Source organism: Thamnophis sirtalis, unplaced genomic scaffold (genome assembly GCF_051295495.1).
Source record: "Thamnophis sirtalis isolate CommonGarterSnake01/CBP01778 unplaced genomic scaffold, rThaSir2_p1.2 scaffold_2, whole genome shotgun sequence".
NCBI classification, from domain to species: domain Eukaryota; kingdom Metazoa; phylum Chordata; class Lepidosauria; order Squamata; family Natricidae; genus Thamnophis; species Thamnophis sirtalis.
In genome coordinates, this window is record NW_028261382.1 from 82,576,823 (window position 1) to 82,602,735 (window position 25,913).

Genomic DNA, 25,913 nt, shown 5'->3' on the forward strand with positions numbered 1-25,913 from the left:
GCATTGTGACTAATCCTACACATCCTTAAATCTCATTTGAACAGCCAATCTATGGATGATGATCTTAGTACCTTAACAAGATGAACCCACCTGAGATTACTGTATAAGTAGTCAATCCTAATGATTTAACAACTGCTTATTAGAGTGAGAGATAAAGAAGCCTAACAGTCAATCAGGGTTCTCCTTGCAAAGATCAATAAATTCACCAAGGCAGACAGCTGCTGGAAAAAAGTTAAATAACTTTTTTTTTTAAAGGTAATATTTTACAAAGTGCATTAACTTCCAACTGCTTGACTTTTCCTATTGATACTCCAATTGAGAATTTGGTCATATCAAATGGCATTCTGTTCAGCCACAAGTGTAGCATGAGAGGCTGGGAAATTCAATGATGCAATAACAGTGCAAACAACGAGAACAACTAAGTATCCGGTGCAGAATTGGAATGCACAAGGTGAACAGAGTGTAGCGACAGCGTGATCACATCCTACTTGTAAACATGCTGCTTGCTGCTCCCTTGGTCAAGACTTTCTTGAAAAGAGAAATTTTGTAGAATGTCAGGTAAGTGAAAAGCAATTGACCACTTTGTGACAAAAGAAAAAGTCATCCAACATACATACACCATGAAATCACAGATGGGTTCCATAACTAGCCAGTCAAGATGTTGAGCCATGCATTGAATTTACACTCTGGCAGACTAAACCAACAATGTGAATTGTCTGTCCAAATGGTCAGCCAATCACCCTGAGAGCTCCCAAGTAAAACTGCTGGTATAGAGCTGCCCTCATCTGGTGCTTGAAGAAACAATCATCTGTCCAATGACTACGTGGGTCAAGGTTTCTAGGATGTGACCTCGTTCTTCAGATGCTTTCAAGAACCCAATTGCATGCACTGAAAAGGGTGTATCAAACTGCTGCTTATATGAAGTTTGGCACCTCTCACATCAGAACATAAGCACACAGCTTCTACAAATGTTTACAATAACACAGGGAGAGGAGTAATTCATCCATATCCTGATCGCTGTAAACAAGATCAAATCTACAAGCTTTGCCAGTTCCTTCCCAGGTAAGTAGGTATACACTTTCCCTGCTTTAGAAAAGTAGACTTATAGGACTGCTATTGCTGGCATCGTCGTCGTCACCATTATACTTATTTCAGAGAAGAATGGGACTTGGCTTGCCCAGCTTTTCACTTTGACCTTGAGCCCTGTATTGAGTAAATCAGCAATAAGATAACACAAAACAAAAATGAACTCCCCACAAATAATCTGACATGTAATGCTGAACACTCGGAACGGCCTCAGAAGTGCTTCTAAAAGTCAAAATCCTTCATTGCCCATCACTCATCTTGAGGTTTTTCTAATGGAGACAAGATGTGAAATTCTAGCACCAATTTCAAGTCTTGACTAGTGCATAAACTGAAGGTGACACAACTGGTATTGCACCGGATCTAAAGACACACTGGCTGTAGACAGAAAATGTAGATCGTTAATTGACAAGGGCCTGAATATACCAGGAATCTGACAGGATCTCAATGCTCACTACCATCCCTGAATAGAGTTCCAGACTGTGAGGAGGAAGCATGCTGCTCACATCAGACAAAAGAGGAGGAAGGTGACACGGGACATCTGTAAAACAAAGAAAAAACATGGTATATTAGCCATGTTAGGTTAGCTTTTCATTGAAGGTAGCTGATCTTGAAGGGGATCTAATTCAAGGGAAATATTATAGAAGGGATACAATATACACAGCAAGATGATTTCTAAATCTTCAGTTGCTTTTTGTCTTTTTCTCAAATGGTAGCCAAAGCCAACTGGCCCCAAATCAGAAAAACAAATAGACTTACATATTTGGTATCCAGAGTTGTGCAGCTGATCAGTTTGTCTCTACAAAGGGGGCTGATCCATGCTGATGCCCTTTGTTTGATAAATCTCTTTCAACAATAATAATACTGTGTCTTCTGACTCCCTAGGAGAAGGGATGGAAAAAAGGAAAAAGAAATAAAGCTATTCATGATTGATTACATACGCTGGCAAATTTCTGATGCATATATATTTCACATACTTAGAATCCTAGCTGTAATGCATGTAATTAGCTAAATTCAATTCAGGACATCATGCTTATCCCAGCTTTATACAATTAGAAACTAAATGTGAAAGCATGAAGACTGGGCGTAAGCCTATCTTTTACCTCAGCAGTTAAAACAATACAATACAAAGGAGGGAGATACATAAATAGTCATGAGCCTCTCGGAGAAGAACAGGAATGATAGAGAAGATTAAGGCCCATAGTCATCTTCAATTGCCATACTGCATGATAATTCAGATGAGAGGGCAATGTGGCTGGAAGGGTTGAGTTGGCTGATTTAGATTTCTAGACTGGTATCCTCTCCTTCCTTCCAGGCTTTGTGTGTGTCCTTCCCAAACCTGCATGCTTAGTGGAAGACCAGACCAATAACCTTGGTCAAGGGCATTTGGTGACAGCCCCCATCCAGCAAGGCTATTGGGCACCAGATCAGGATTAGCCCCGTAGGCAGAGCTTACCAGTAGCATAAATGGCCTTGCAGTGCAAATAAATATTCGTTAAAGCTTTCAATGGGTTTCTCTTGAAGCACATAGTCAATGCGGTGGCCCCCATTCAGCAGGCCCACATTAACTGGAGGCGGATCCTCTTTTGCTGATGTGGTTGGTTCCTCTGGTTTCTCCTCTGGTTTCTCCTCTGTATTCATATGGAAGAAAACTGAATCAACACAGTTGCAGTCAGTGAACAGGCCAGTTAAGCTAAGACCAGCCTTAATTTTCCTGTCTAAGGCAATGGTGGCAGCTCAGTCTTATAGGCATCTCCAAACCTTGCAGGTTTTAAGACTCGTGGACTTCAAATCCCAGAATTTCTCATCAGCCATGGGAGTTGAACTCCTCAGCCAGAATCCTGGGAGCTGAAATCCACAAGTCTTAAAGCTGCCAGGTTTGGTGCCCCCTGAATATTCTCAAAAGAGCTTTCTTCAGACAATACTAAAAAGAAATGGTGACTCTTGCCCACAAGTACTTAGATGCCAATTCCAGTTGAAGAGTTACAGTGTTCCGTGCCCAGCCCTGGAAACTGCCCAGCTCAATCCAGAGGCCACTAGATCTCTCTTCACTCAATAGAGCAGAAAGAGCCCTTATACCTGGTGCCAAGGAGGCCCTTGGGCAACTCAGAATCTCTCAAATATAACCCACTGTATCAACGTATTCCTTCTGCACTATTTACCCCAAGCCTTTATTTGCAGTGGGAGTTTTGTAAATGGGAAGCCTGAGCCAAAAATAGCTGAAAAGCAACACAAAATGTGTTGCTTTGCATACACCAAAGGTGACCAAACTCTCTGAGTGTGCAAACCACATCTTAAACCTAGGCTTTAAACCAACCGGGTTGCTTCTCTGTGCTCGTTTCAGCTTCCGATTCATGTTCCACATCTCCGGTGGCTCCTGCCTCCACAGCTGGCAATGATGTTCTGGTGAAAGACTGCCAAGCGGTCCTCAAGGAACCCAGCAAGTTATTTTTCAGGTCCATGCTCATCCGAGTGAGGCCTTCCTTCAATTCTGGAAAAATAAAGAAAAAAAATTCAAAACCAGAAAAAAGACAAGATTGCATAGATGTGCAACTCTAAATGCAAGTTTGAGACTAATGTCTATGGAAGTTCTCATTCACCCAGGTAGTGGTTGTCCCAAAGGTGCTTTTATTTTAAAGGCAACTGAACTGATTTGCTTCTCATCCAAGAAACCTCTTCAGTTCTAACTAACTGGTGGAGAATGAAAAGGATTTATAGGCTTTTGCATTCAGGCAGTTGGGCCTGGTTCTAGAATGTTTGTTATTGGAAAAAACTGTCATTCTAAATCAGTGTTTCTCAACCCTAGCAACTTTAAGATGGATGGACTTCAATTCCCAGAATTCCCCAGCCAGCATGAATATTTTTGCAAGTATTCCTTCATACATTAAAGGGAAAATTCTGAATAAGTGACTTCATACATATGCGCCCATGGGACACCTGAAGAAGCATCCTAGGATGGATGCGATAATTTACCTGCCAGCCATCCTGATTCAACTGTATCCCTAATTATACAATACAATACAATACAATACAATACAATAGCAGAGTTGGAAGGGACCTTGGAGGTCTTCTAGTCCAACCCCCTGCCTAGGCAGGAAACCCCATACCATTTCAGACAAATGGCTATCCAACATATTCTTAAAGACTTCCAGTGTTGGGGCATTCACAACTTCTGGAGGCAAGCTGTTCCACTGATTAATTGTTCTAACTGTCAGGAAATTTCTCCTCAGTTCTAAGTTGTTTCTCTCCTTCATTAGTTTCCACCCATTGCTTCTTGTCCTGCCCTCAGGTGCTTTGGAGAATACTTTGACTGCCTCTTCTTTGTGGCAATCCCTGAGATATTGGAACACTGCTATCGTGTCTCCCCTAGTCCTTCTTTTCATTAAACTAGAAATATCACTCATGAAATATTTAGGTATGTAAGGTTAAGAAGGAACAACACTTTTTTTTTTACCTAAGTGCATCCTCTTCCGGCCCTTGTGGTGGGGAAGCAGCATGGGTTCAAATTCCATATCAGGAACAATCATGGGCTCAATCCTGTATGCCACTGGGTCAAACTACAAAAGAAAAGTTTGCAGAATATTACAATCTGTCCATTTTCTATGCTACCTTTAATCCCAAAGGAAGCATGTAAACTATTAAAAAGAAAAAGAAATTAATGCCAGGATTAAATTTAAAAAAATACATTTTTTTTTGAAGGAGTGGGAAACCTGCAGATCACATGGGGCTTTGTGGATCCTCTTTACAGATTGATATCAAATTCTGATGCATAATTTGCTTCTGAAATTCAGTGCTGAAGAACCCACATTTTAAGAGCAATTGTGTTTGTTTTAATTTGTTCTAAATTTGTTTCTTTTCCTTGTCTTTGACTTTTTCCCCCTTACTTTCTTTCATTTGAAAAACTTAAAAGAGATTATTGTCAAGATGCTTCAGCACATTTCCATTTTTTTTCCTGATCATCTCTCATTCATCTTCCCAGAGTTGATTTCACATTGTTACAAGAAGAAAACTTTCCATCACACAATCTTGAAGGTAGTCCTCATTTAGCAACTATAATTGGCAACTTTTCATTAACCAAAGTGAAACCACGACTGTGCTAATTATCATACTTCAGTTTTCTTTTGTTTTACAGACTGCAAAGGCTGCAAATGTGAGCATTGGTTGCAAAGTTATTTTTTTACCACCATCATAATTATGAACAGTCACTATAGAAAGCAGTCACTAAATGAGGACTACCTGTATTATCTTGACACCAGGATAATAACCATCCCTACCAAAAGAAGTTTAACGTTTTGTCTTCTACACTGACTTTTTTTAATGAAAATGGGGAAAATGAGGTCATTGATTTAAATTGCACATCTTTTTTCTGTTTGATTTGTATAAACTCTACTGTTTGGGTTTTTATACCTGCGTATTATTATGGTGCCATTTTTGTTTTATATTGAGCTGCACTTTTTTTTTCCTTTTTTCTTTTTCATCAAAAATTGGCTGGAGGCAATAACAGGGGTTAAAATAGAATGGAAACCTGAAGGTTTTTTTTATTAGGAATAATGTCTGCGAAATACAAAAAAGAAATCCAGTATTTAATACTACATATAATTACGGCAGCAAGGATTGCCTTTGCCCAGAAATGGAAAAACAAATTAATTCCAAGCGAAGATGAAATAATAAGAAAGGTTATGGATTGTGTTGAAATGGACAAACTAACCAAAGAAATCCAGGGGAAAAAAAGAATCAGAATTCTACCAGATATGGGATAAATGGTATAGGTGGATGGAGGAAAGAAACAAGAATCAATGAAGGAATATAACAAAACTCAAAAATAATAGTTATGAGTAAAATAAGAGGGTTAAGAATGGTGAAATCCGAATGAAATACAATAGAAGGGGAAATAATATAAGGTGAGCGGTAACGATTGATAATTGCTATTAGAAAAAAACAGGAGGCTCCTGTTCGTATTGTATTGTGTAAATGTGGTGTACATCTAGGTTTTGTGTGTGTGTATTTTACATGTTTGTTAATAATTTTTTTAAAAAAAAATGAGCTGCACTTTTCATTAAGCTGCCCAGAGGACCTTTTGAGCCAACAGTAGGGCTTAAGCATTGTCAATTAACAATAAATCTTCAGAAATCAATACTTCCACCCATCACTGAAAAGTAGCAAATGATTAGGAGAGGTAAACTTTCTTTTCCAAACTGCTCTATCCTAATTCTATCACTGAATGGTTAACTTAAGCACTAATAGAGGATGAGATTATCTCCAGAAAGGGCACATTAAGGTTTGTCTAATTTAGAAGCTGCATAATTTACAAAGTGGATTCAAGATTTTTATTGTTTTCAAATGTTACATAGTTTTGAACAGTCCAGAATGTGGATGGAGATGTATCTATAAGCAAAGTGCCACATAATCTTGGTGTATATACATTCCATCTCTTTGTTATGATTCTTGGTTTTTGTTTTATCTTTTTTTCTTAGGCTGGCAGACTTGTTAATTTCTCATCAGTTACATGATAACCAAAATCTTATTCCATACTATGCAGATATCTGCCATCCAGTGAACAATACGAAGGACTGGAGCCAGTGTAGCTTAGCCATATCTGAGTCTCATCAATTTCAATAGGACTTGAATCAAATTAGCCATGATCCATTTGAACAGCAATGCAGCCCATTGTAATTTTCTCTTTGTACTCCTTGGACAAAGGAACAAGAAAAGATACTCAGACTTACGGGATGAAAGATATTGAAGAAGCCTTTGCAGGTAGGCAGAGTGTAGGTTGGATCAATCCTATTCACACCTCGAACAGTGAGAAACATACCAATGGGTGAGCCAAAAGCAAAAAAAATCTCTGGATTGTAGATAAGTTGAGGGTAGTTTGCAGAGACCTGGTGGAATAAGAAATTGAATTGACAGTTTGCAAGGAACAAGCAATTATGTTCTGTCTGTCTATCTGCCCATCCATCAATCCAAAGTACTGGCATATATCAATTCAATTAACACCTATAATAATTTACTTCTTCTTTATATCATTACTGATCTGTGGAACTCACTTACAAAAATTACAAACGTCCATAATGTAAAATCCAAACAGAAACATGCTGTTAAAAAAAAAAGCAAACAACTTATCTTTCCAGGGCACCTTCCCTTTAAAACCTACCTAAAAGCTTCAAAATTTTCAAGACAGTCCTCCAAGCTACATACAGCATTTTCTGAAACAGGAAAATATTTTGTAGCTTGGGCATTGGCATAATGAGTTGTGGAATTCAGCAGCTCATAAAGGCTGGAGAGAGTCAACAAGCAAGGATGAAAGAATGTAAACAAAGATAGCAAAGGATAAAAAAGATGGGCATTTAGTGTGATACTTTTGCCTCCACCCCAATGAAGGATCTGATATGAGATAATATGGTCTGGGCTCAGGTCCTGGCCCAATCAGCAGGGTCAGAAAAAAATACTTCACATAATCTATATAAATGGAATATTTTTGCCTGTATGACTTTTTGAAAAAGTTATAGAATTTTTCTTTATTATTTTTTGACGTATTACCGGTAGTCTTCGACTTACAACCACAATTGGGACCAGAACTTCCATTGCCGAGGAAGACAGTTGTTAAGTGAGTAGCACTAATTTTACAAACTTGTATTTGCCATGCAGTTGTTAAATGAATCACACAGTTGTTTAGCGAATCCAGCTTCCCCCACTGACTTTGCTTGCTGGAAACCAACTGAGAAGGTTGCCAATGGTGATCACATGACCCTGGGATGCTGCAACCATCGTGAATACATGCCAGTTGCTAAGCACCTGAATTTTGATCACCTGGCCATGTTGATGCTATGACAGCTGCAAGTACAAGGACCAGTCGTAAGTCACTTTTTTCAGTGCTGCTGTAACTTTGAACGGTCGCTATACGAATGGTTTATAAGCCAACGGATAACTGGATTTAAATAAAATGTAAAGCAAAAAAACATCACAAGAGCATAATACTCTGCATCTCTACAGCATTCAAGAATTCAGTAATTGCACTGTGCTATGTGATCTTGGTTGTCTGGTACCCAGATTAGAGTTATGTGTTAATTCAGCTATCATGGTTTATTGAACAGAGAATTATTACTCCAATCAGTATTTGCATGAAGTGTGAATTCAGATCCTATATATTTTGCATCCTGGTCATTATCTTGGTTTAGCTAAACCTTCTGAACACCTCAGCCAAATTCTACTTTTACTTTTATATCTATGATGCAGTTAATGGGAGGCTGTTGTCTATTAAAGTTACCTGCCCTGTTACAACACCCGAATGTCTGCAACTGGCTTCTGCACATGTGGGCGGTGCAGATGTTTCCTGATTGGCATCTCCCCCTTCCTCAGCAGCTCCAGAGGTTAGCCTCAAAGTCTACAAAGAAAATAATTTTAACTTTAAAAAAAAAAAATCTGCAGTTGCTTTCAAATTTCCTTCTACCTCAACAACAGGAGGATTCAATTATTTGTATTATGTTATTGATTCTTCTGCCTAGAACATATTAAAGGCTTCAGAAGTTTATATTTTCCCACAACCTCATTATTGAATGATCTGAGAAAAACCAAAAGGAATAAGCAAAAGGAGAAACTGATGCAAGGGCTATGAGAAAGGATATAGTCAAATAAAGGAGGGATAATGACGACAACCTATACACATATATATGAGTATAATATAAGAAAACTAAATGAAAATTGCCAACAGCGATTTGGAAAGGAGGATTAGAAAAATCTGTTATTAAATATTATGAATGTTTAGCTAGAATAGGACATAAGGATTCAGTGTTATTGGAGGATTTTAGAAATATTAAATGAAATGCCAGTATGTGGTTATGTATTAAATTTTGGTATATTTTATGATAAAGGACGTTTAAATAATTATAGTCAAATATAAATGGGGGTTTAAGGGTAACATGTATAAATATTTGAGTTAAAATACTTGAGTTAATATTAATTATGCTTGAAGACTATGGAAGAGATGCACGAAAACCTTTCGTAACCAACTGATACACTTTTTACAGTATGTAAAGAAGGAAGATTTTATGTGTTGTGTTTGTTTTGAAAAAAAAAATTTTTTTTAAAGGAGTGAAAAGGGTCTAAGCACGAACCCAAGAAGCATGGAAAACCTTCATCATAAAGAGCACATTTTTCAACTATGGAATTCACTGGTGGTGATGGCTCTCAATTAGGTAGCATTGACAGGCACTTTAGAAAGTCTATGGAGGATCATATCCTTAACAGCAATGGCTATCCAATGGGGAGTTTTATTTCTTTAGCGTATCATGAACACGACAGAAGTAAGTTTATACATACAATCCATGTACTTTTATACCTCTGTGGGGATATGGTAGTGGCCTCATAACTGCAAATATACAGATAACCCTTGGGTTATGACCATAATGGAGCCTGATCATAAGATTATGTCATGATAGTCATAAAATCGGTCACCATATGATCAATTTGATTTTATTATTTTCTTTGCTCCAGTTAAGTAAATCAATGGCTTGCCATGGGCCACTTTTTGCTGAAAATTTGAAGTTATTGCTGGTTTGGGGGAAAATTGTTGTAAAATGGGGTCATATGATTGTGGAACACTGCAATTAGCCATGAATAGTAGGCTAGTTGTCAAGTGCTCAACATGCAGTCACATGACCACAGGGTCATGTGACAGTCAGAACTTCAGAACCAGATTGTAAGTATCCCGAGGGAGGTCTATTGTAGCATCAAATGGTCATTAAGTGACCAGTCATAAGTCAAGGACTACTGTAACTAATAGAAAACACAGAATTGTAATTCCAAGGTAAAGACAAGAAAGCAAAAATGAGAGTGACAAAACAGTGACAAAGTGTTCCTTTTGACTTAGGTGATGAAATTAACACAACATGTCCTATGTCCCAAAGCATAACCTTATTGCTATATCCTCGGAGATGCACATCTCAGTGGCTCAACGTCTTACACAAGGCATACCTGAGAGTTGCTCCTCTTCCTTAAATAGTGCAGGATCTTGATTCTGGGTCCCAAGGGGATCCCCATCTCTTTAAGTTCCTTGTCTGTGCACAAGGCCTGCACATAAGAATTCCACATTCAGAAACACAGTTCTACTATAAACAGAATACAGAAAGGAAGAGGGAAAGGGGCGGGGCTTAGGCTGCCCTTCTACATGGCAATTTTAAGAGGCAGCTCAGCTTTGTAAAACCAACATACTAATCCCAAATAAAACAAAGAGTTTGCAAAGCCCAGAATTGGGGGGAAATGCAGAAAAGGTGACACCTAAGTCCATAAGCTTTTCCATAAGCAATGACTTTGAAATGCCACACTACAAAAGAGTAAGAATGAGAATAACAACATGCTTCCCCAAAGATTCTAGCACAGAGAGAGAGTGCAGGGGAAAGAGGGAGGGAGGGAGGGAGGGAGGGAGGGAGAGAGAGAGAGAGAGAGAGAGAGATTTAAATAACACTGTCCTTAACTATAAGATTAGGACATTCTTGTATAGGCAGTTGGTGTTCTAAAGCAAGACAGAAGTAATATAAATAAATAGGAAAGATAGAATGTTATTCCTTGCCAAAGAAATATCTAATTCTGAACATGAACTATCCCACATAGTGGGATACAAAAATTCAATGGAAAAAAATACTATCCATATCTACCACCCTTTGGTAATTATTGACCTAAAGTTTATTTGCCTCAAGAGGCCATGCTGAAGACAGGTATATAAAAGCTATCAGCATCCATGTTCTAGGTAACAGAAGCAATCCCAGTTTCATTTACCAATGCTTGATGGTCCATTTTTTCCTTCTCAAACACAGCATAATATTCAGAAAGATCAAGTTCTGCTAAGATGTCCTTCATAGATTTGTTGACTTCCTGATGCATTACCAGTCTTTGTAATCCCTGTGAAAAGTTAATTGGGAAGCTTTTAAGGCTCCTAGTTTCCTTCAGTTTAGGATGTACACAAATGTTATCACTGAAATAAATCATCAAATTGTAGAAATTTACAAATGATTCTCCTAATACTGAGTTGTAGAACCTGTTTAGTGTAGTGGTTAAGGCATCAGACTAGAAACCAGGAGACTTCTGAATTCTACTCCCTCCCACCTCCTTAGGTAGAAAACCAGGTGTGTGATTTTGGACCAATTACTCAGGCAGCTATGAAGAAGCTTCTTGGATGAGAAGCAAAACTTCTAAGAAAAAACAGAAAGTCCAGTTGCCTCTTGAAAAAAACACCTTTGGGATAACCATGATCTGGATGACTGAGAATTGCCATAGACCATTCTTCTCCTAGGACTACCTGACAGTATTTCTGAAGATTAGAAAGTTATCTTGGCTAAAAGAAAGCACACTGTGAAAATATCAGTGAACCTGGGCTTATCGCAAATTGAAACAACAGAATAAATGCAAACATGTACCTCTTTTTTTTCTTGCTCATCAGATGTCCATTTCTGATTTGTGAGAAGATCGAATAATATCAGAGACCCTAAGAAAGGAACATCATGAGCAGGTATGAATGTCTCGGAGAAAATCACAAATAGGGGATGTCAGAATTTGCTAAAAGGTTTCAACCTTCTCAAACAAAATATAGATCCATAATTCTTGTTAGTTTTTTAAAAAAATGGAGAAATTACTGATTTTACAATTTGAAAAGTGGAACAAATGGAAGAAACTAGTATTTTTTTAAATCTATAACCTAGTAATCTTATCAAGTTTTTTTTAACTTTGTACAAAAAAAGAAGACAAATCCACTTCAAAAGTTTATGTTCTAATTATTATTATTTTTTGCTATACCGAAATGTATCATCAGTATATCACCCACTAGACATAAAAATGCAAGGAGAGGAACAAATCTCCCAGCCCTGCAAATTTTTTATTTACACTTACACCAAATAAGACCACTATTGACTAGAGCAGCATTTTCCAACCTTTCCAGCTTTGAGGACCAGGCAAAAGAGGGAAAGAATGGTTCTGCGCGAGCAGCTGGCAAGCTCGTACATGCGCAGCTCCATTTGTGCCCACCACTCACACAAATGGATGTGTGTGCAAGCTTGCCCGCTGTTCATGCAAGTGGTATGTCGTTTCTGCACCCCGTGGACCGACTTGCTCAAGATCATTAATACTTGATTAAAACAATGTATTTGGTTTTAATTCTTTTTCCAGTGATTTGCATATGTTTCAGCTGTAAATTAATTTAAGATAATCATGCATATATTGTTTTCTCTCTGGAATTTTTTTTCTATGTTGATCGAAGAGTCCAAAACATTTGTATATTGTAAATAACATACTGTATGCTGATAGGCTTTGCATCAAAGTCAGAAAAATAATTATACCTAAGCTGTGGCCAGCTATGGAGACGCCTCCTTTGAAATCAGGATTTCTCTCCAAAAAGAGCAGGTAGATCCGGTTCATTTCTGATGCAACCGTATCCACAATGGTTTGACAGTAAGTAGAGCTGTTGTAGAAAAACACATCCAGAATGGTATCATTGATGAAGTGACGTAAGCGGTTGATGCTTGGCAAGGTGATTCTCTCCAAATTTCTGTGAGCAAAGCAGAGGACGACATTTAAACCAGGCATTTTCCCTCTTAGTATACCATCCTCTATATTCTGCCACTGAAGTTTATGTTATAGTAAGGAGGCTTCACTACAAAAGCTAGATCAAAATAAAACACACTAATAAAAATACTAAAGTCCTCTTGTGATTGGTTTTATTAACCCATAAGCGCAATTGGATTCAATGAACTTCCAAACCAGTATAATGAGAATTGACCTGCAAATTAATTGTTTATACATCTACCATACAGTCCTTATCAAGGAAAGAACGATTTGTGGGTTGGCTTAGCTTGGCTTGGGTGAGATCACAGGAGGTCTGGAAGAGTGAGGTATCAACCTCTGAGACTAAGGAAATCAGATTATTTTATCTGTTTTATATACATTGTATAGAGTCCATCTAAAATGCAGAGAATCTAACTTTATTGCCTTCTCTTGCGAGTTACAATTTTAGCATTTTATGAAATGAAAAATATCTTTGTAGATCTCAGGCTATCATCAAACCATACAGAAGCATTGCAAAATGCACTTACACATCTACTCCTGTATGTAAAGTACTGTGCCAGTTCACTGGAATAAATTCAACTCGACCAATCTGTTGCTGTTCCTGAGCTTTCTTGAAATGGGCTGAGAGCATGTTCAAGGAAACGCTCCGGAAGTCGTTGACTGAAGAAGAAGATGCAAACAATATTTGGAATCAAGGTAGCTATTACTGCACACTTAACAATGGGGAAGGAAAATGGTACTGGCAAGTAGACTCAAGACCGGAAGTAGACTCAAATGGGAAACCAGAACAGGAAGAAGGTGTTCCTCTTTCTCAACACTATTTATTAGATTTTTATTCCACCTCATTACAAGTAACCACGAAAGGTGTGTTGGATTGAGTCGGAGCCCTGTCACCCAGCTAGCTTTCCTGCCTAAGGGGGACCTAGAAGTCAAAGTCTCCTGGTTTCTATACCAGATTGTTAAATAAATGCAGAGACAAGACTTCCATCTACTGTAGTTCTAAAGTGTTTGTAAAACTTCAAATCAATTTTGGCTCATAGTTAGCTCTTGTCTGGTTCTTGGGCTGACAGATAAGAACTGGCCTCAAGTCCCCCAGCTGGCTTGTGCCTAAGGTGGGACTAGAATTCAACAATTCCTTTCTGGTTCCTGTAAACCACTACATCAAACTGGCTCTGCAAGTAGTTTGTAACTCTCATATATTTATTAAAAAGAGAAGTTGTTAGTCCTAGCAGTAGCAGCAATTGCCAGATTCTTGTTCTTCTGTCCAGTTATGATTCTGGAAATTTAGCATTTCCACAGATACATTTTTTCAGAAGATTTTTAAGAAGTTCCCCTTAGAAGCCTCATTATTGACACGTTACTGTACAGGTAGCTTCTATAACAAGGTTACTTCACTAATGTAGTTCAACCTCCAAACCATATTGATGCAATCCATTTTATGCAATCTATGCAGTGGGATAATTTTATCCAATAGGACAAGATTAACCTTAAAATGCTACATTCATTGTGAAAAAGGGAAATGTCCAAGCAACTGCTTCAACTGCTTCCTCATTTAAAATTTAAATGATAACAGCATTATGTAAACATTACTTTGGAGAACCTGGCACTGCAAAGGATGACATTGCTCAAGTCTCGCCTCCTACAATATTAGTCAAGATTTATTGATGCTTGACTTAACACAATGTAATTTATCTTTTCACAAATCTTGAGTCATAAGCTTTCATGGATCACAGTCAACACTAACACAATCTTTATGTCATAGTAAAATGTGTTTTAAAGGTGTTGTAAAATTAATTCCCAAATAATTTCCAAACAAATAATCCTATGTAACTGAAGGCTTCCTAATATGAAGGAACCATTATTGTTGGGCACATCTTTCTTTGGAATCTGGCTCATCTCCAGGTAATTGCAACAGTAGCTAGAAATAAATGATTTCCCAACATCAGTCTGTTACCAAGTTGATTATGATGATGATTACAATGCTAAACCTATAATTATTGTGGAATAAAAGCAATTAAAAAGCATTGGTATAAATTAGTAGAAATATACAGGTAGTCCTCAACTTAATTTGGTGATTGTTCAAAGTGATAACACCATGGAAAAAATAGCTTAGGAAAAGCCCTCGCATTTATGAGCATTGCAGCATCCTCATTGCCATGTGATCAAAATTCAGATGCTTGACAACTGGCATATATTTATGATGGGGTAACGTGATCTTCACCTTCTTAGTTGGCTTCCAACAAGCAAAATCGGGAGGGGGCGACTACACAACTGCAGCGATTTGATTCACTTAACAACTGCAGCAATTTGATTTAAAACCAAAATCGAGTACAACTCCCTTAACAAACACGTTGCTTAGCAACAGAAATCCTGATCCTAGTCATGGTATTAAGCCGAGCGTCATCTATATCCACTTGTAGAAGAGAACAAATTTGGGGCTTTATACCTGGCTTTATATGGTCATGGTGATAATATGTGTCCATTCAACACACTCAAATTCTTTTTGGGGATGCAGAACCAGCAACTTTTCTTCTTTGCACTTACCACATTGAACGATACTCCGGAATCGAATATCACAAGCTGGTCCAATTCCATGAACAACAAAAACTAAATGATCAATTTGCGTTGGTTCCCCTGAAACAAATGATCAAGAAACTACTCAGGGTGCTGTTCCCAAAAGGTATCAAATATTATTATATCTGGAATGTCTTGGGTTTTTTTTTTTGCAAATTAAAAATGCTGGAGCTAGATTAAGCATTTGATAACATTCAAGCTTATTCCAGTTGATATGATTTTTACAATGAAGCTGAATGGAACAGAAGGGGATGGGGATAGGGATGGGGATGGGACAGAACAGAATGGAACGGAATGGAACAGAACAGTTTCATTTGGCCAAGTATAATTGCACACATAAGGAATCTGTATCCAGTGCAGAATCTCTTCTGTTTACATGCAAAACAACAGAAAAATCAATCAATTACACTAGAGCTGGAAGGGACCTTACGGGTCTTCTACTCCAGCCCCCTACTCAAGCAGGAGACCCTATACCATGTCAGACAAGAGGTTGTCCAGGATCTTCTTAAAAACCTCCAGTGATGAAGCACCCACAACTTCTGAAGGCAAGCTGTTCCATTGGTTAAATGTCCTCATTGTTAGGAGGTTTCTCCTTTAATTCCAGGTTGCTTTTCTCCTTGATTAGTTTCCATCCATTGTTGCTTATCCTGCCCTGTGGTGCTTTGAAAATAAATTGACCTGCTCTTCTTTGTGGCAGCCTCTTAAATACTGGAATATTCCTATCATATCCCCCCAGTCCTACTTTTCTCTAGACTAGCCAAACCCAAATCCTGCTACCGTTCTCCGTGTTTTAATCTCCAGGCCTTTAATTATCTTAGTTGCTCTTCTTTATACTTTTTCCAAAGTCTCAACATCAGTTTTGTGGTGAACAAAACTAGATGCAATATTCCAGATGTGGTCTTACTAAGGCTTTATAAAGTGGTACTAATACTTCCCATAATGTTCTATGCTTCTGTTTATACAACCAAGGATTGCATTAGCTTTTTTGGCTGCTGCTGCATACTGCTGGCTCATGTTTAAATGATCATTCACCAGGACTCCAAGGTCCCACCCACAGTTACTGTTTTTAAGCCAGGTTTCACCTAATCTGTACTTTGGTTCATGTGTACACTTTACACTTTCTTCATGTGTAAATATACTTTGACATAAGACAAGTCTAAAACAGTTATGCAGATTCTGCTGTTTCTGTTCCTTTCCTCTGTTCTCTTCTCTTTACTCTTAAAAATCTTGCTTAGAATAATTTTCTAAAAATATATAGTACTTTCTTAATGTTTTAGTTTTATGCTTCTAATTTGTGTTAAAAAATAATCTCTGAGCACTCCTTGAGCAAAACATATTAAACAATGAAAGTGTGTTCCAAACAAAGATGAAAATAATTATCCACCATGAGGGATTTCAACAGATATACTGTCCACTCCTCTCTTCACAGTCCTTGGCCGGCCTTGTTCTGCAGGACTCACACCCCAGTCGTCTGTGATTGCTACTGGCTGGTAATGTACCATTAACTTGAAGGAAAGAAAGACAAGTAAATCAGGTCAGATAATCTGATAACCAAATGGAGACAAGCATTAATAAAAGTCACTGCAACTAAGCAAAGAAACTAAAGAAAATCCTAATGGCCACACAGACACCAACCATGAAACAGTTTTCAGCCCCCTGCTACTGATTATGTTGTGCTTTGAATTATATAGCACCAGAGAGAGGCAATTGAGAGTGTTCCAAGGGCAGGTTATGAAACAGCTACATTTATGCAAATATTTCTTAAATCCATTTAAAAACAGTAAACAGAATTTCTGCCTCCCAGTCATTTTCCAAAGTCTGGCAGAGCTAAAAATACAAAATTTTGCTGGTCTCCAAAATGAGACCAAAGGGCAATGGAAAGAAACCACTTGAGAGAGCCACATCATTCCACACTTCTTGAGTCACAATCAAAAAAGCTCAAAGTTAATAGAAACCAACCTCGACTCTTGGAAAGAAAGCAACCTCAGCTGACCTGAGGATCCTTAGGAGAAAAAGCATCCTCTTTGCTCTTGCCCTATTAGGCAACTTATAGCAATCCAGATGTTGCTGAACTATACTTCCTAGCATCCAACCAAATTGATCATATCCCTGGGAATGGGAGCAATTATAGCTGTCAGGAGTACAAGTATTCCTCGACTTATGACCACAATTAAGGCCAAAATTTATGTTGCTAAGTGAGACATTTGTTAACTTTGAACTTTGCCCCATGATATGACCTTTCTTGCCGCACTTGGAAAGTGAATCGTTACTGTTGTTAAGTTAGTAACATAGTTGCTAAATAACTCTGGATTGCCCCATTCATTTTGCTTGTCAGAGGGTCACAAAAGGGGTTGACTCCAGGAAATAGCAACCATCATAAATAGGTGCCAGTTGCCAAGTGTCTGAATTTTGATGACATAATCATTGGGATCCTGCAATGGTTGTAAGTGTGAAAAATGCACATAACTCACTTTTTTCAGTGCTGCTGTAACTTTGAACACTCACTAAAAGAACTGTTGTAAGTTGAGGACTGCCTGTATAGCTCAGGCAGCACATTTGAATATCATAGGTTGCCAACTCTTTTCCTAGAATTTTGCAAGACACTTTGATAACTGAGTTAACCTCTAAAAATGGAGCATACTTATCCTCTCCTAACATGCCCCATATAATTGCTCTCCCTGCTCAATATCCTTAATACAGGCTAAGGAAAATATACTGTGCCTATGCTAAGCAAGGTATCATCTCACTCTAATTTATCACACATTTTAATATAATTATTTTTAATGTCATTTAATTTAATTTGAATTTAATGTAGAATGTACAAGAGGTCATGCAAAACCTCATTCAAGTGCTCAAGGATGCATACATAGAGCTCTTTCCTTCTACTTTTCTTACAACACATCTATAAACCAACAGATGTAATTCTAACATGAATTTCTAAGCTTGTTAACCGCAACTGGAAAGCGTATGACCTTGGGCAATATCACAGACCGTTAGGAGATGTTTCCTAAAGGAAATAAATATATATTGGTCAATGAGCAGGAAAATTCTCCTCTCCCAGACCTATTCCTTGGACACACAAAAGCTTGTGTTTTATTATGTAAACTTTCAGAAGTTTTCTTAATGCAGCTGAAATTATTAAGAACAAGCAACATTTTTCTTGGGAAGAGAAAACTATCAACTTTACCATACCTTTGGATTATGTAATATGATTACTTCTCTGTTTGGAGATTCCAATTTCTTCTTCCATTCATCTAAGGTCACACAAATCATATAAGTGTCCTTCAAAGGAAACCAAAATAGAATACTTTGAGAGTCAACATATTTTTTTATTTTTACATTATAGAAATCTAACTCTATATAAATTTTACTCAAAGTTGACTACTCTAAATAATTACATAAAGCCAAAAGTGTTGCAAATCTGTCAGTATCATTCTCTCTACATTTGCAGGTCAAACAGAAGATGTCTGCAGAGACAGTGGAAAGGAAAGGGAAAGGGGAAAGGGGAAAGGGGAAAGGGGAAAGGGGAAAGGGGAAAGGGGAAAGGGGAAAGGGGAAAGGGGAAAGGGGAAAGGGGAAAGGGGAAAGGGAAAGGAAATTAAGCCTTCTTTTCCACTGCAGTGCTCTCTAATATGGTATTTGTTTCAATAAGATTACAGTTTAGAAAAACCAAGAGAACAAATTGCTGCATGTTTCCCACCATATGCATGGTTAGATATAACAAGATATTCTTCTTCACTAATCGTGAGAATTCTCTGTAGAGAAATTATTGCTTCTTTTTTGTTTGTATGGATTATTATTTCAAATGGCTTGATTCCACTTTAATTACTTTGGAAGCAATTTATATTTTGAGTCCCAAAATATAACACTTAAGATTTTTGGTTCAGCTTCATATCATTAGATATCAGAATCCACTAGTTAGATTTACATGCTTTCAATTTCCAACTGGAACATACTACAAAATGTACTGCCTATAATCAAAAATGTTTCTGTTCAAACTCAGCTGATGGAGGTAATCTAAGCATTTCTGAAACTATGATACTCATCCAGAACATAAACAAATTACTGTCTAGGAATAATATACAACTAGGTGAGGGGTTAACAGAGAAAATTTGTATCTCTTACTGTTACCTACAGTTATCAACTAAATTCACCACAATGAATTTGTCCTAAAATGTCATTTGCCTCTCAAAGAACTTGGGTAGACTTATCCTCACTTCCAAACAAATATCCAGAATGAAGCAGATATTTGTAAGGAAAAATGGACTCAAAGAACATAATGCAGCAAGGAATTGGAATATGAGCCACTCTCGGGTAGATAGGCCTATCAAGTAAGCCACACATTGTTCCTTGCAGTGCGATGGTCAGCAGATGCTAGGTTCTAAAAAGCAAAGTAGAAAGGCAAGGTATCTTGCAAAGTCAAGACTGATTTTTTAAAAAAAATTGGCATTTGCAGATGATACCAAGTCAACTTGGTCATAAAACAGAAAGAAGGGAAGCTACTAATAACTAAGGAAGAGGGTCCAACTGTTCTAAGGTGATGGAGAAGACTGCTGAGGAGGCAGCTCTCATACAATCTAAATATTTCTATTTCAAAGGGCCTCCTCCGTCCCCTTTGGATCAGAAAGAGCTGAATGGCCAAGGACTAGATTAGATTCATAACAGCTGATTCATGAATGTGGCCTCCAAAACCAAAAAGTTAGCAAAATATTTTAGAATTTAAAAGAACAGTCCTTGGAGGGATCCTGATTTGGCTCAGGGTAGTGCTTTTGTTGTTTTAGTGATGCCCAGTTATTTACCAACTAGAGCGCCATGTTGGTGCCGTGGTTAGAATGCAGTATTGCAGGCTAACTCTGCTCACTGCCAGGAGTTCGACCCTCACCAGCTCAAGGTTGACTCAGCCTTCCATCCTTCTCAGGTTGGGAAAAGGAGGACCCAGATTGTTGGGGGCAATGTGCTGACTCTGTAAACCACTTAGAGGACTGTGAAGCACTATGAAGATATAAATCTAAGTGGTATTGGTATTACTACCCTGTTAACAAAATAAATATGACAGCTCTTACCACTTGTTCTGTGGAAGAAATATTTTCTTTCTAGGGAAGTGAGAACATATGGCAGGATAAATTTAAACTGGGAAAGTATCACAGAGAGAACTAATCCACACAGCACTATGTGTCTAATGGAAATAGCTTGACTGATATTTATATTTCCAAATTATATAAGAGATCCCGGTCACATTGTCCCCCACGATCAGCTCCCGGATAATGTGAAGGGCATTCCCAAGAAAATCAGAAATATTTGCCAGAAATAAAAGTGATGCAATAAAGAATAAGACTCATGTTCTTAATCAACGTTACCTCTAGCTGTTCACTGAAGTTTTCAGGATATGGAATGTATCTGTTGTCTTTATCGCCTTTATAAAACCAAGTACATCGTCTTACTTCTGATTCTTCTTCTTCCCAGTAAACAGCATAGCGCACCCTCTTCTTTAAGTGGACGTCATACCGGCCCCCTTCGGTAGGCACAATCACCTCCTTGCAATGCTTGCCTACAGAACACAAGGGTTATCATGAAACTAGATGCTTCCTATCAATAAGGCTTTGTTAAAAGGAAAAGGCTGAAACTGAACACAAAGTTGTTGGGTGTGAAGAACCTATAAGTCAAAATTCATATAACTGACAACCATATTATTATTTTTTAGAAGACACATTACCTAGATGGCAAAATGTCCAGGAAAATACACTGGATAATATTTACAAAAAATACATCAGAAGGCAAGTGGCAAATATCTTGTCCCTCTGTTGTGGCTCATAGTTGGGTTAGTCTTTTCCTTATGTCCTGGAAACCTTAATTTTATATACAATATACTGTAGATTTCCAGTTTAAATGATGGCTGATCTAGCCTGAGAATATCTGTATCTCCTGTATCTCCATTTATTTTCATCCATTTGTGATATAGGAAAAACATGGACTCTGCACAGGGTAGAGAAGATACAGTTACCAGTTATTGATGGACTTTAGTCGCCATCACTCATGATCACTGGCCACACTAGGTAAAGCTAAAGTGCAACCAGATCCATTTCTAAAAGGTCCAAATCAACAACTTTATTGTGTCCTACTTGGCTTCCCCTGGGAACAACCACATAACGGTTCATGGCATTTGGGAAGGGTCAGGCTTATGCCTTTTGTGGCTGCACAAAGATTCAAGGTTAGTATCCCACTTGACCCCCTTCTTCTTGCCTAGACAAGAGTTTCTCAAAAGAAAAGAACTAGAATCCAACAAGATGTAGAGGGTGCTACACTTTTGCTTTAGATATTTCCCCCCAACAGAATGGAACTGAGAATTAAATCACATCATTTTGCAATAGACACAAATAAAATGCAGAATTAACTGCATAAAAATTAGAACTTCTTTTGGGGGCATCACATTTCTACTTACTAGACTGATAAGCTGTTTCCAACTTCTCTGAATCTTGTTCACTGAAGGGAATCCATTTGTCTCTGGAATCTACTGTCCTGCAGTAAGACCAGTGAGGAGAAACAGGTTCATATTTATTGGCTGCTTCTGCTTCTACAGCTTCGTAGTAAGTGGATGAATTTGAATTTGAAGATGGAGAGGCCTCTGTTGATTGTTGCTCTGTTGTGGACATTGTACTGCCTGGTACAAATATGAAAATGAAGCAAACAAGCCAAGAAAATATGTTAAGAACTTCATTCAGATTTCACTCAGTAAAAAGTTATGATTTATTTTTTGTGAAAAGGGTAATAGTGCTTTTTGTCAAAAATGAGAAAGAAATAATGCTAAAAAGCCACAAATGAACCAACAGCAACTGCAGATGACTCACTTTTTAAAAAGCCCCTGGAACCATCTACAAGTATATAGATATGGACCACCTCAGCAACCTTATTACCAAGCAAGGCTGGAATGAGCAAACATATGTAATTTTAGCCCAACTGGTTGCACCCCTGTGTCTAATTCACATACCTTTGTTGAAACTAAGCTAACAAGGCAATCCTACACAAAAATAGTTGCTCCTGAGTTCACTAGATTGTACTTTCAAATATGCACAGAATCAGCATGTAAATTGTGTTTTATAAGAACATAGAAGAACACTTTATGCTTAGCAACCATTCAATCAAAAATGACTTTGATACTCAACTCTATATATTTCTCATACATGTGGATTATACATTTTATAATATATTTCCCTCAACAAGGAACATTTTAAAATTTAATAACTAAGGGCTCCACAATTACCCCAGTGCCCATTTTAAAAAAAAGGTGAACAAAGAACATCCATTGATTGAATTGAATTTTGGTACCACTCAGTTTATTTGGAGTCAAGCAAGACTGATCTGATTAAACAATGGTTCGTGTGCCAAAAATATCTTTCATAATTTTTGTCTGCTCTTTTTCTAAAAATTAATTAGTGTTAATCATCTTGTTTTCTGTTCAATTTTTTGCCTGCTTCTTCTCCTGAAGAAACAAAATTAAAAGATACCATGTGGTTCAGAGTTTAGAAACTTATAACTTCATTTGTAACAAAAAACAATGTAGAAATAACTCAAACTTTCAGAGTTCAAAGTTCACATTACAAACAACTTTGGGAAGCAACTCAATTACAAATCACATATTTTATAAAGTAACGAAGTAGCTAACCCTGTAAAGCAGTTAAAAATTCAGGAGTGGATAGATCTCATTTTTTCCTCCCCAAATGTATATTCTTTCTTAAAGGGGAGGAGAAAGTACTCATTGCATCTCATTTCTGGAAATGTTACATTTCTAACTGTGTAACTGTCTCACTAATTCAATTTATTTTTTGCCACTACGGATTATGCTTAAATTAAATCACAATTGTTATTTCTGCAGGATCCTCCAGATATTTTGGACTACCTCTCCCATATCACTTTGCTATAAGATACAGAGCGAATTCGGTACCCAAATATCTGAGAAACTCCAGGTCTTTATGAAAAATCAGGATGTGATTTACACACACTATGCTAACCTTGTGGATCATTCATATAATCGACAAATTTACAGTTTGCAACATAAGTGAAGTATCAATTTCCCAGTCCCATTCAAGGGTAGGCTTTCACTGGCAACAGCCCAATGACAAATCTGGATAAATATGGAAAATGTGGACATTTACAATTCTTGCTCCCAGCTGCATCAAAGACATTGTGCTCCGCACACAATGTGTTGAATTCAGACTGGAGAAGGAGCTGGAAGAAACGTCCTTCTGTCACGTTGGCATGTGCCCAGTCCCAGCCATTGTTGATGGTACCAAAGCCCCATTCAAGGTCTCATTGGCCATCTTTGCTAAATACGGTTCCACTTTCTCTCCTGCACCTGATCCATCAGCTTCTGAGGAGTTTCTCCAGAGGACACGCCTACAACCAAGCCTTTGCCTAGTGGATGACCCATGACTTTTCAATAAAGAAATGACACCCTTGGGCTGCCAGCCAGAGCCCCTTCTCTCCAGGGGTCTCCCTGCCCCCCCATCCCCATTTATCTCCTCCCCTTCTAGATAGCCAGCCTTGGAAATCCAAACCTGGGCAGATTTGGAAAAGACCTGGGTTCCGGTCCTCTGCCCACAACCTACCTCTCAGGGCCTATGAAAGGGGTGGGGTCCCCAGGTGGGAGCACCTGAGTTCCATCCCCCTCCCCAAAAAAAGGCAAGAGGTAAAATGTTAAATGCCAATTACAACGCTGAGTAAACCCAGAGGCATTTCTCCTTTATGCCAGGGCAGCCTTGACAGGCATTCATAAAGAAAGGAAGGAAACCACAAGGAAAACCCAAAGGAATCCGTGGAATGGCGCCACGGAAGAGCCGGGTGGCTTTGTACAAACATACACACAAACACACGCGCGCGCACACACACACACAAACACACGCACATACAAACCTCATTTTGCCCCTGACAAGCCTCTCCCGGGACCTCCATCCCATCCTCCAAGGTCGCTACCCCGCATGACCTGCCTCGTCCTTCCGCGGCTAGGCGGAGGAGAGCCGCATCCCTTCCAACACGCATCCCTTGAACGTCTGAAAGCGCCAACCGGGAGAGGGTATAATTTCTCCCTCTTCTACCGCCTTCTCCCCCCCCCCATCCCCAAGCCCACAGCTCTTTCTCCCCGCCCCCCTCCGGCGCCAGACTAGCCTCCCGCCCCCCGGTTAAAAGCGCTTTCTCCCCGGCTCACCCGGGTGGCGAGAGCCCGAGCAGCAGGCCTCGACGTCTCCTCACCGCCACGGCCGCCGCGGCTACTGACAGACACGGCGGCGGTTGAGGGTGGGCGGGCGAACGGCGGGCAAAGGGCCCGCCCACAAGGCGGGGCCGAGAGGAGGGGGCGGAGCCTCGGCGTGCGGATTTGTGCTGGGCGATGCCAGCCGGGCCCCGAAGCTCCGCCCCCTGGAGGCTCCTGGGCACCCTCCCCTGGCGGGGGTAGAGCAGGTTGGGGAGGGAGGGTTGTCAACACGTTTTTTCGGGTAGTCCTCAGAACAGAGCGCTTAACGGGGTGGTCAAAGCCACTCCTAGGGTTCCATCCTGGTTATAGACTCCACTTTCACCCCCTTCAAGGCACAGCATGAAAGTAAGCAGAAGGCTCCCTCTTTATTAGCTCAGCTTTCCTTTTGTTCCAAAGGTGCTTTTTCAAAAGAAAACTGGACTTGGGACTTCCTTGAAGAGTTTGACTAGTCATCCAAACAGCTTTTTCAGTTCTGGAAAAACATCTTGGATGAGAAGCAGCTTTTTTCAGTTCTGGAAAAACATCTTGGATGAGAAGCAGCTTTTTTCAGTTCTGGAAAAACATCTTGGATGAGAAGCAGCTTTTTTCAGTTCTGGAAAAACATCTTGGATGAGAAGCAAAAAGTTTAAAAAAAAAAAAAACCAAGGAAGTTCAGTTGCCTTTTGAAAAAGCACCTTAGGGACAACCATGACGGATGATTTGAGAATCTCCATAGAAATTCACCTTTCCTTTGTGGTGATTTTTTTGTTTTGTTTTTTTAGTGTCAGGGAAGAGTCTGTAATGAGTGGTTTTAACACGGGTGGAAGGCAGCAGAAATAGGAATTTCACCGACATGGATTGCCATGAGAGTTCCAGAGAAAGCCCGGGACCACTCCTGAGAAAATTGCCAAGACCGAGCATCATGGCGATAATTCTATAGTTCATAGCATGGGGAACTCTCCGCAGTTTGGCTGGAAGAGTAAAGATCCTAAGAATAGGCCTGTCCGTTTAAGAAGTGATTGTATTCAGAAGCCTGCTACGCTGACCTTTCACATACCATAAAACTGTTGGGTAAGAGCTTTGCACAATGGGTTGCTTTTCCCCCAAATGCTTACAACCCATTTTAGAAAAAAATGTTTTGTGACTGATGCAGTCACCCACCACATGGATAAGCATGAGACAGTTGTATAGAACATAATTGGCTGTAAGAGCAACATTTCTAAAAATAGGAATTGTTTCTCCCAACCCAGGATCCAAAAACATTGGTTGTGCTGCCTTAAGCAGATAACGAAGGGCTAATCTGAATTATGGGTTGCTTAGAGCAGGAGAATGTAGCTTGGGGCTCTTGACTACAATGCTTATTTTGCCCATGTTGGTTGGGGAGAATGGAGAATGAAGTCTAGATGACAGAAGAATTAATTTCTAGATGACAGCTTGACACACACTTGTAATCAGCTTATTACTGCAGGCAGATGGTTGT

At 38.9% G+C, this 25,913-nt stretch overlaps 1 protein-coding gene across 3 annotated transcripts; it reads right to left on the reverse strand.

The window, feature by feature from the left end:
• Window positions 1-219: 219 nt before the first annotated feature.
• On the reverse strand, window positions 220-24,497 carry DDHD2 (DDHD domain containing 2). 3 transcript variants are annotated; one of them, XM_087706218.1, is made up of 18 exons: window positions 24,410-24,497; window positions 21,650-21,868; window positions 20,568-20,758; window positions 18,403-18,492; window positions 16,595-16,715; window positions 15,181-15,270; window positions 13,164-13,296; window positions 12,411-12,619; window positions 11,496-11,563; window positions 10,858-10,980; window positions 10,057-10,152; window positions 8,351-8,467; window positions 6,810-6,965; window positions 4,538-4,640; window positions 3,401-3,574; window positions 2,540-2,714; window positions 1,843-1,964; window positions 220-1,624 (listed from the first exon to the last, which is right to left on the reverse strand). In XM_087706218.1, exons 2-17 carry the CDS (start codon window positions 21,858-21,860, stop codon window positions 1,883-1,885), a joined length of 2,139 nt encoding a protein of 712 aa, XP_087562344.1. In that variant the 5' UTR covers window positions 21,861-21,868; window positions 24,410-24,497; the 3' UTR covers window positions 220-1,624; window positions 1,843-1,882. The 3 variants fall into 3 exon arrangements, with proteins under 3 accessions (XP_087562344.1, XP_087562343.1, XP_087562345.1); XM_087706217.1 differs by having other exon boundaries at window positions 2,540-2,735; XM_087706219.1 differs by lacking the exon at window positions 8,351-8,467 and having other exon boundaries at window positions 2,540-2,735.
• Window positions 24,498-25,913: the final 1,416 nt, after the last annotated feature.

What these genes read in the sequence shown, in the direction of transcription:
- DDHD2 (XM_087706217.1), bottom strand. Translation starts at nt 21,860, where the DNA reads ATGTCCACAACAGAGCAACAATCAACAGAGGCCTCTCCATCTTCAAAT. An exon ending in ATGAGCAAGAAAAAAAAGAG is followed by an intron (nt 10,981 to 11,495) that starts GTACATGTTTGC and finishes AACTTTTCACAG; the next exon opens with GGATTACAAAGACTGGTAAT. An exon ending in CCGGAAGAGGATGCACTTAG is followed by an intron (nt 3,575 to 4,537) that starts GTAAAAAAAAAA and finishes TTATTTTTCCAG; the next exon opens with AATTGAAGGAAGGCCTCACT.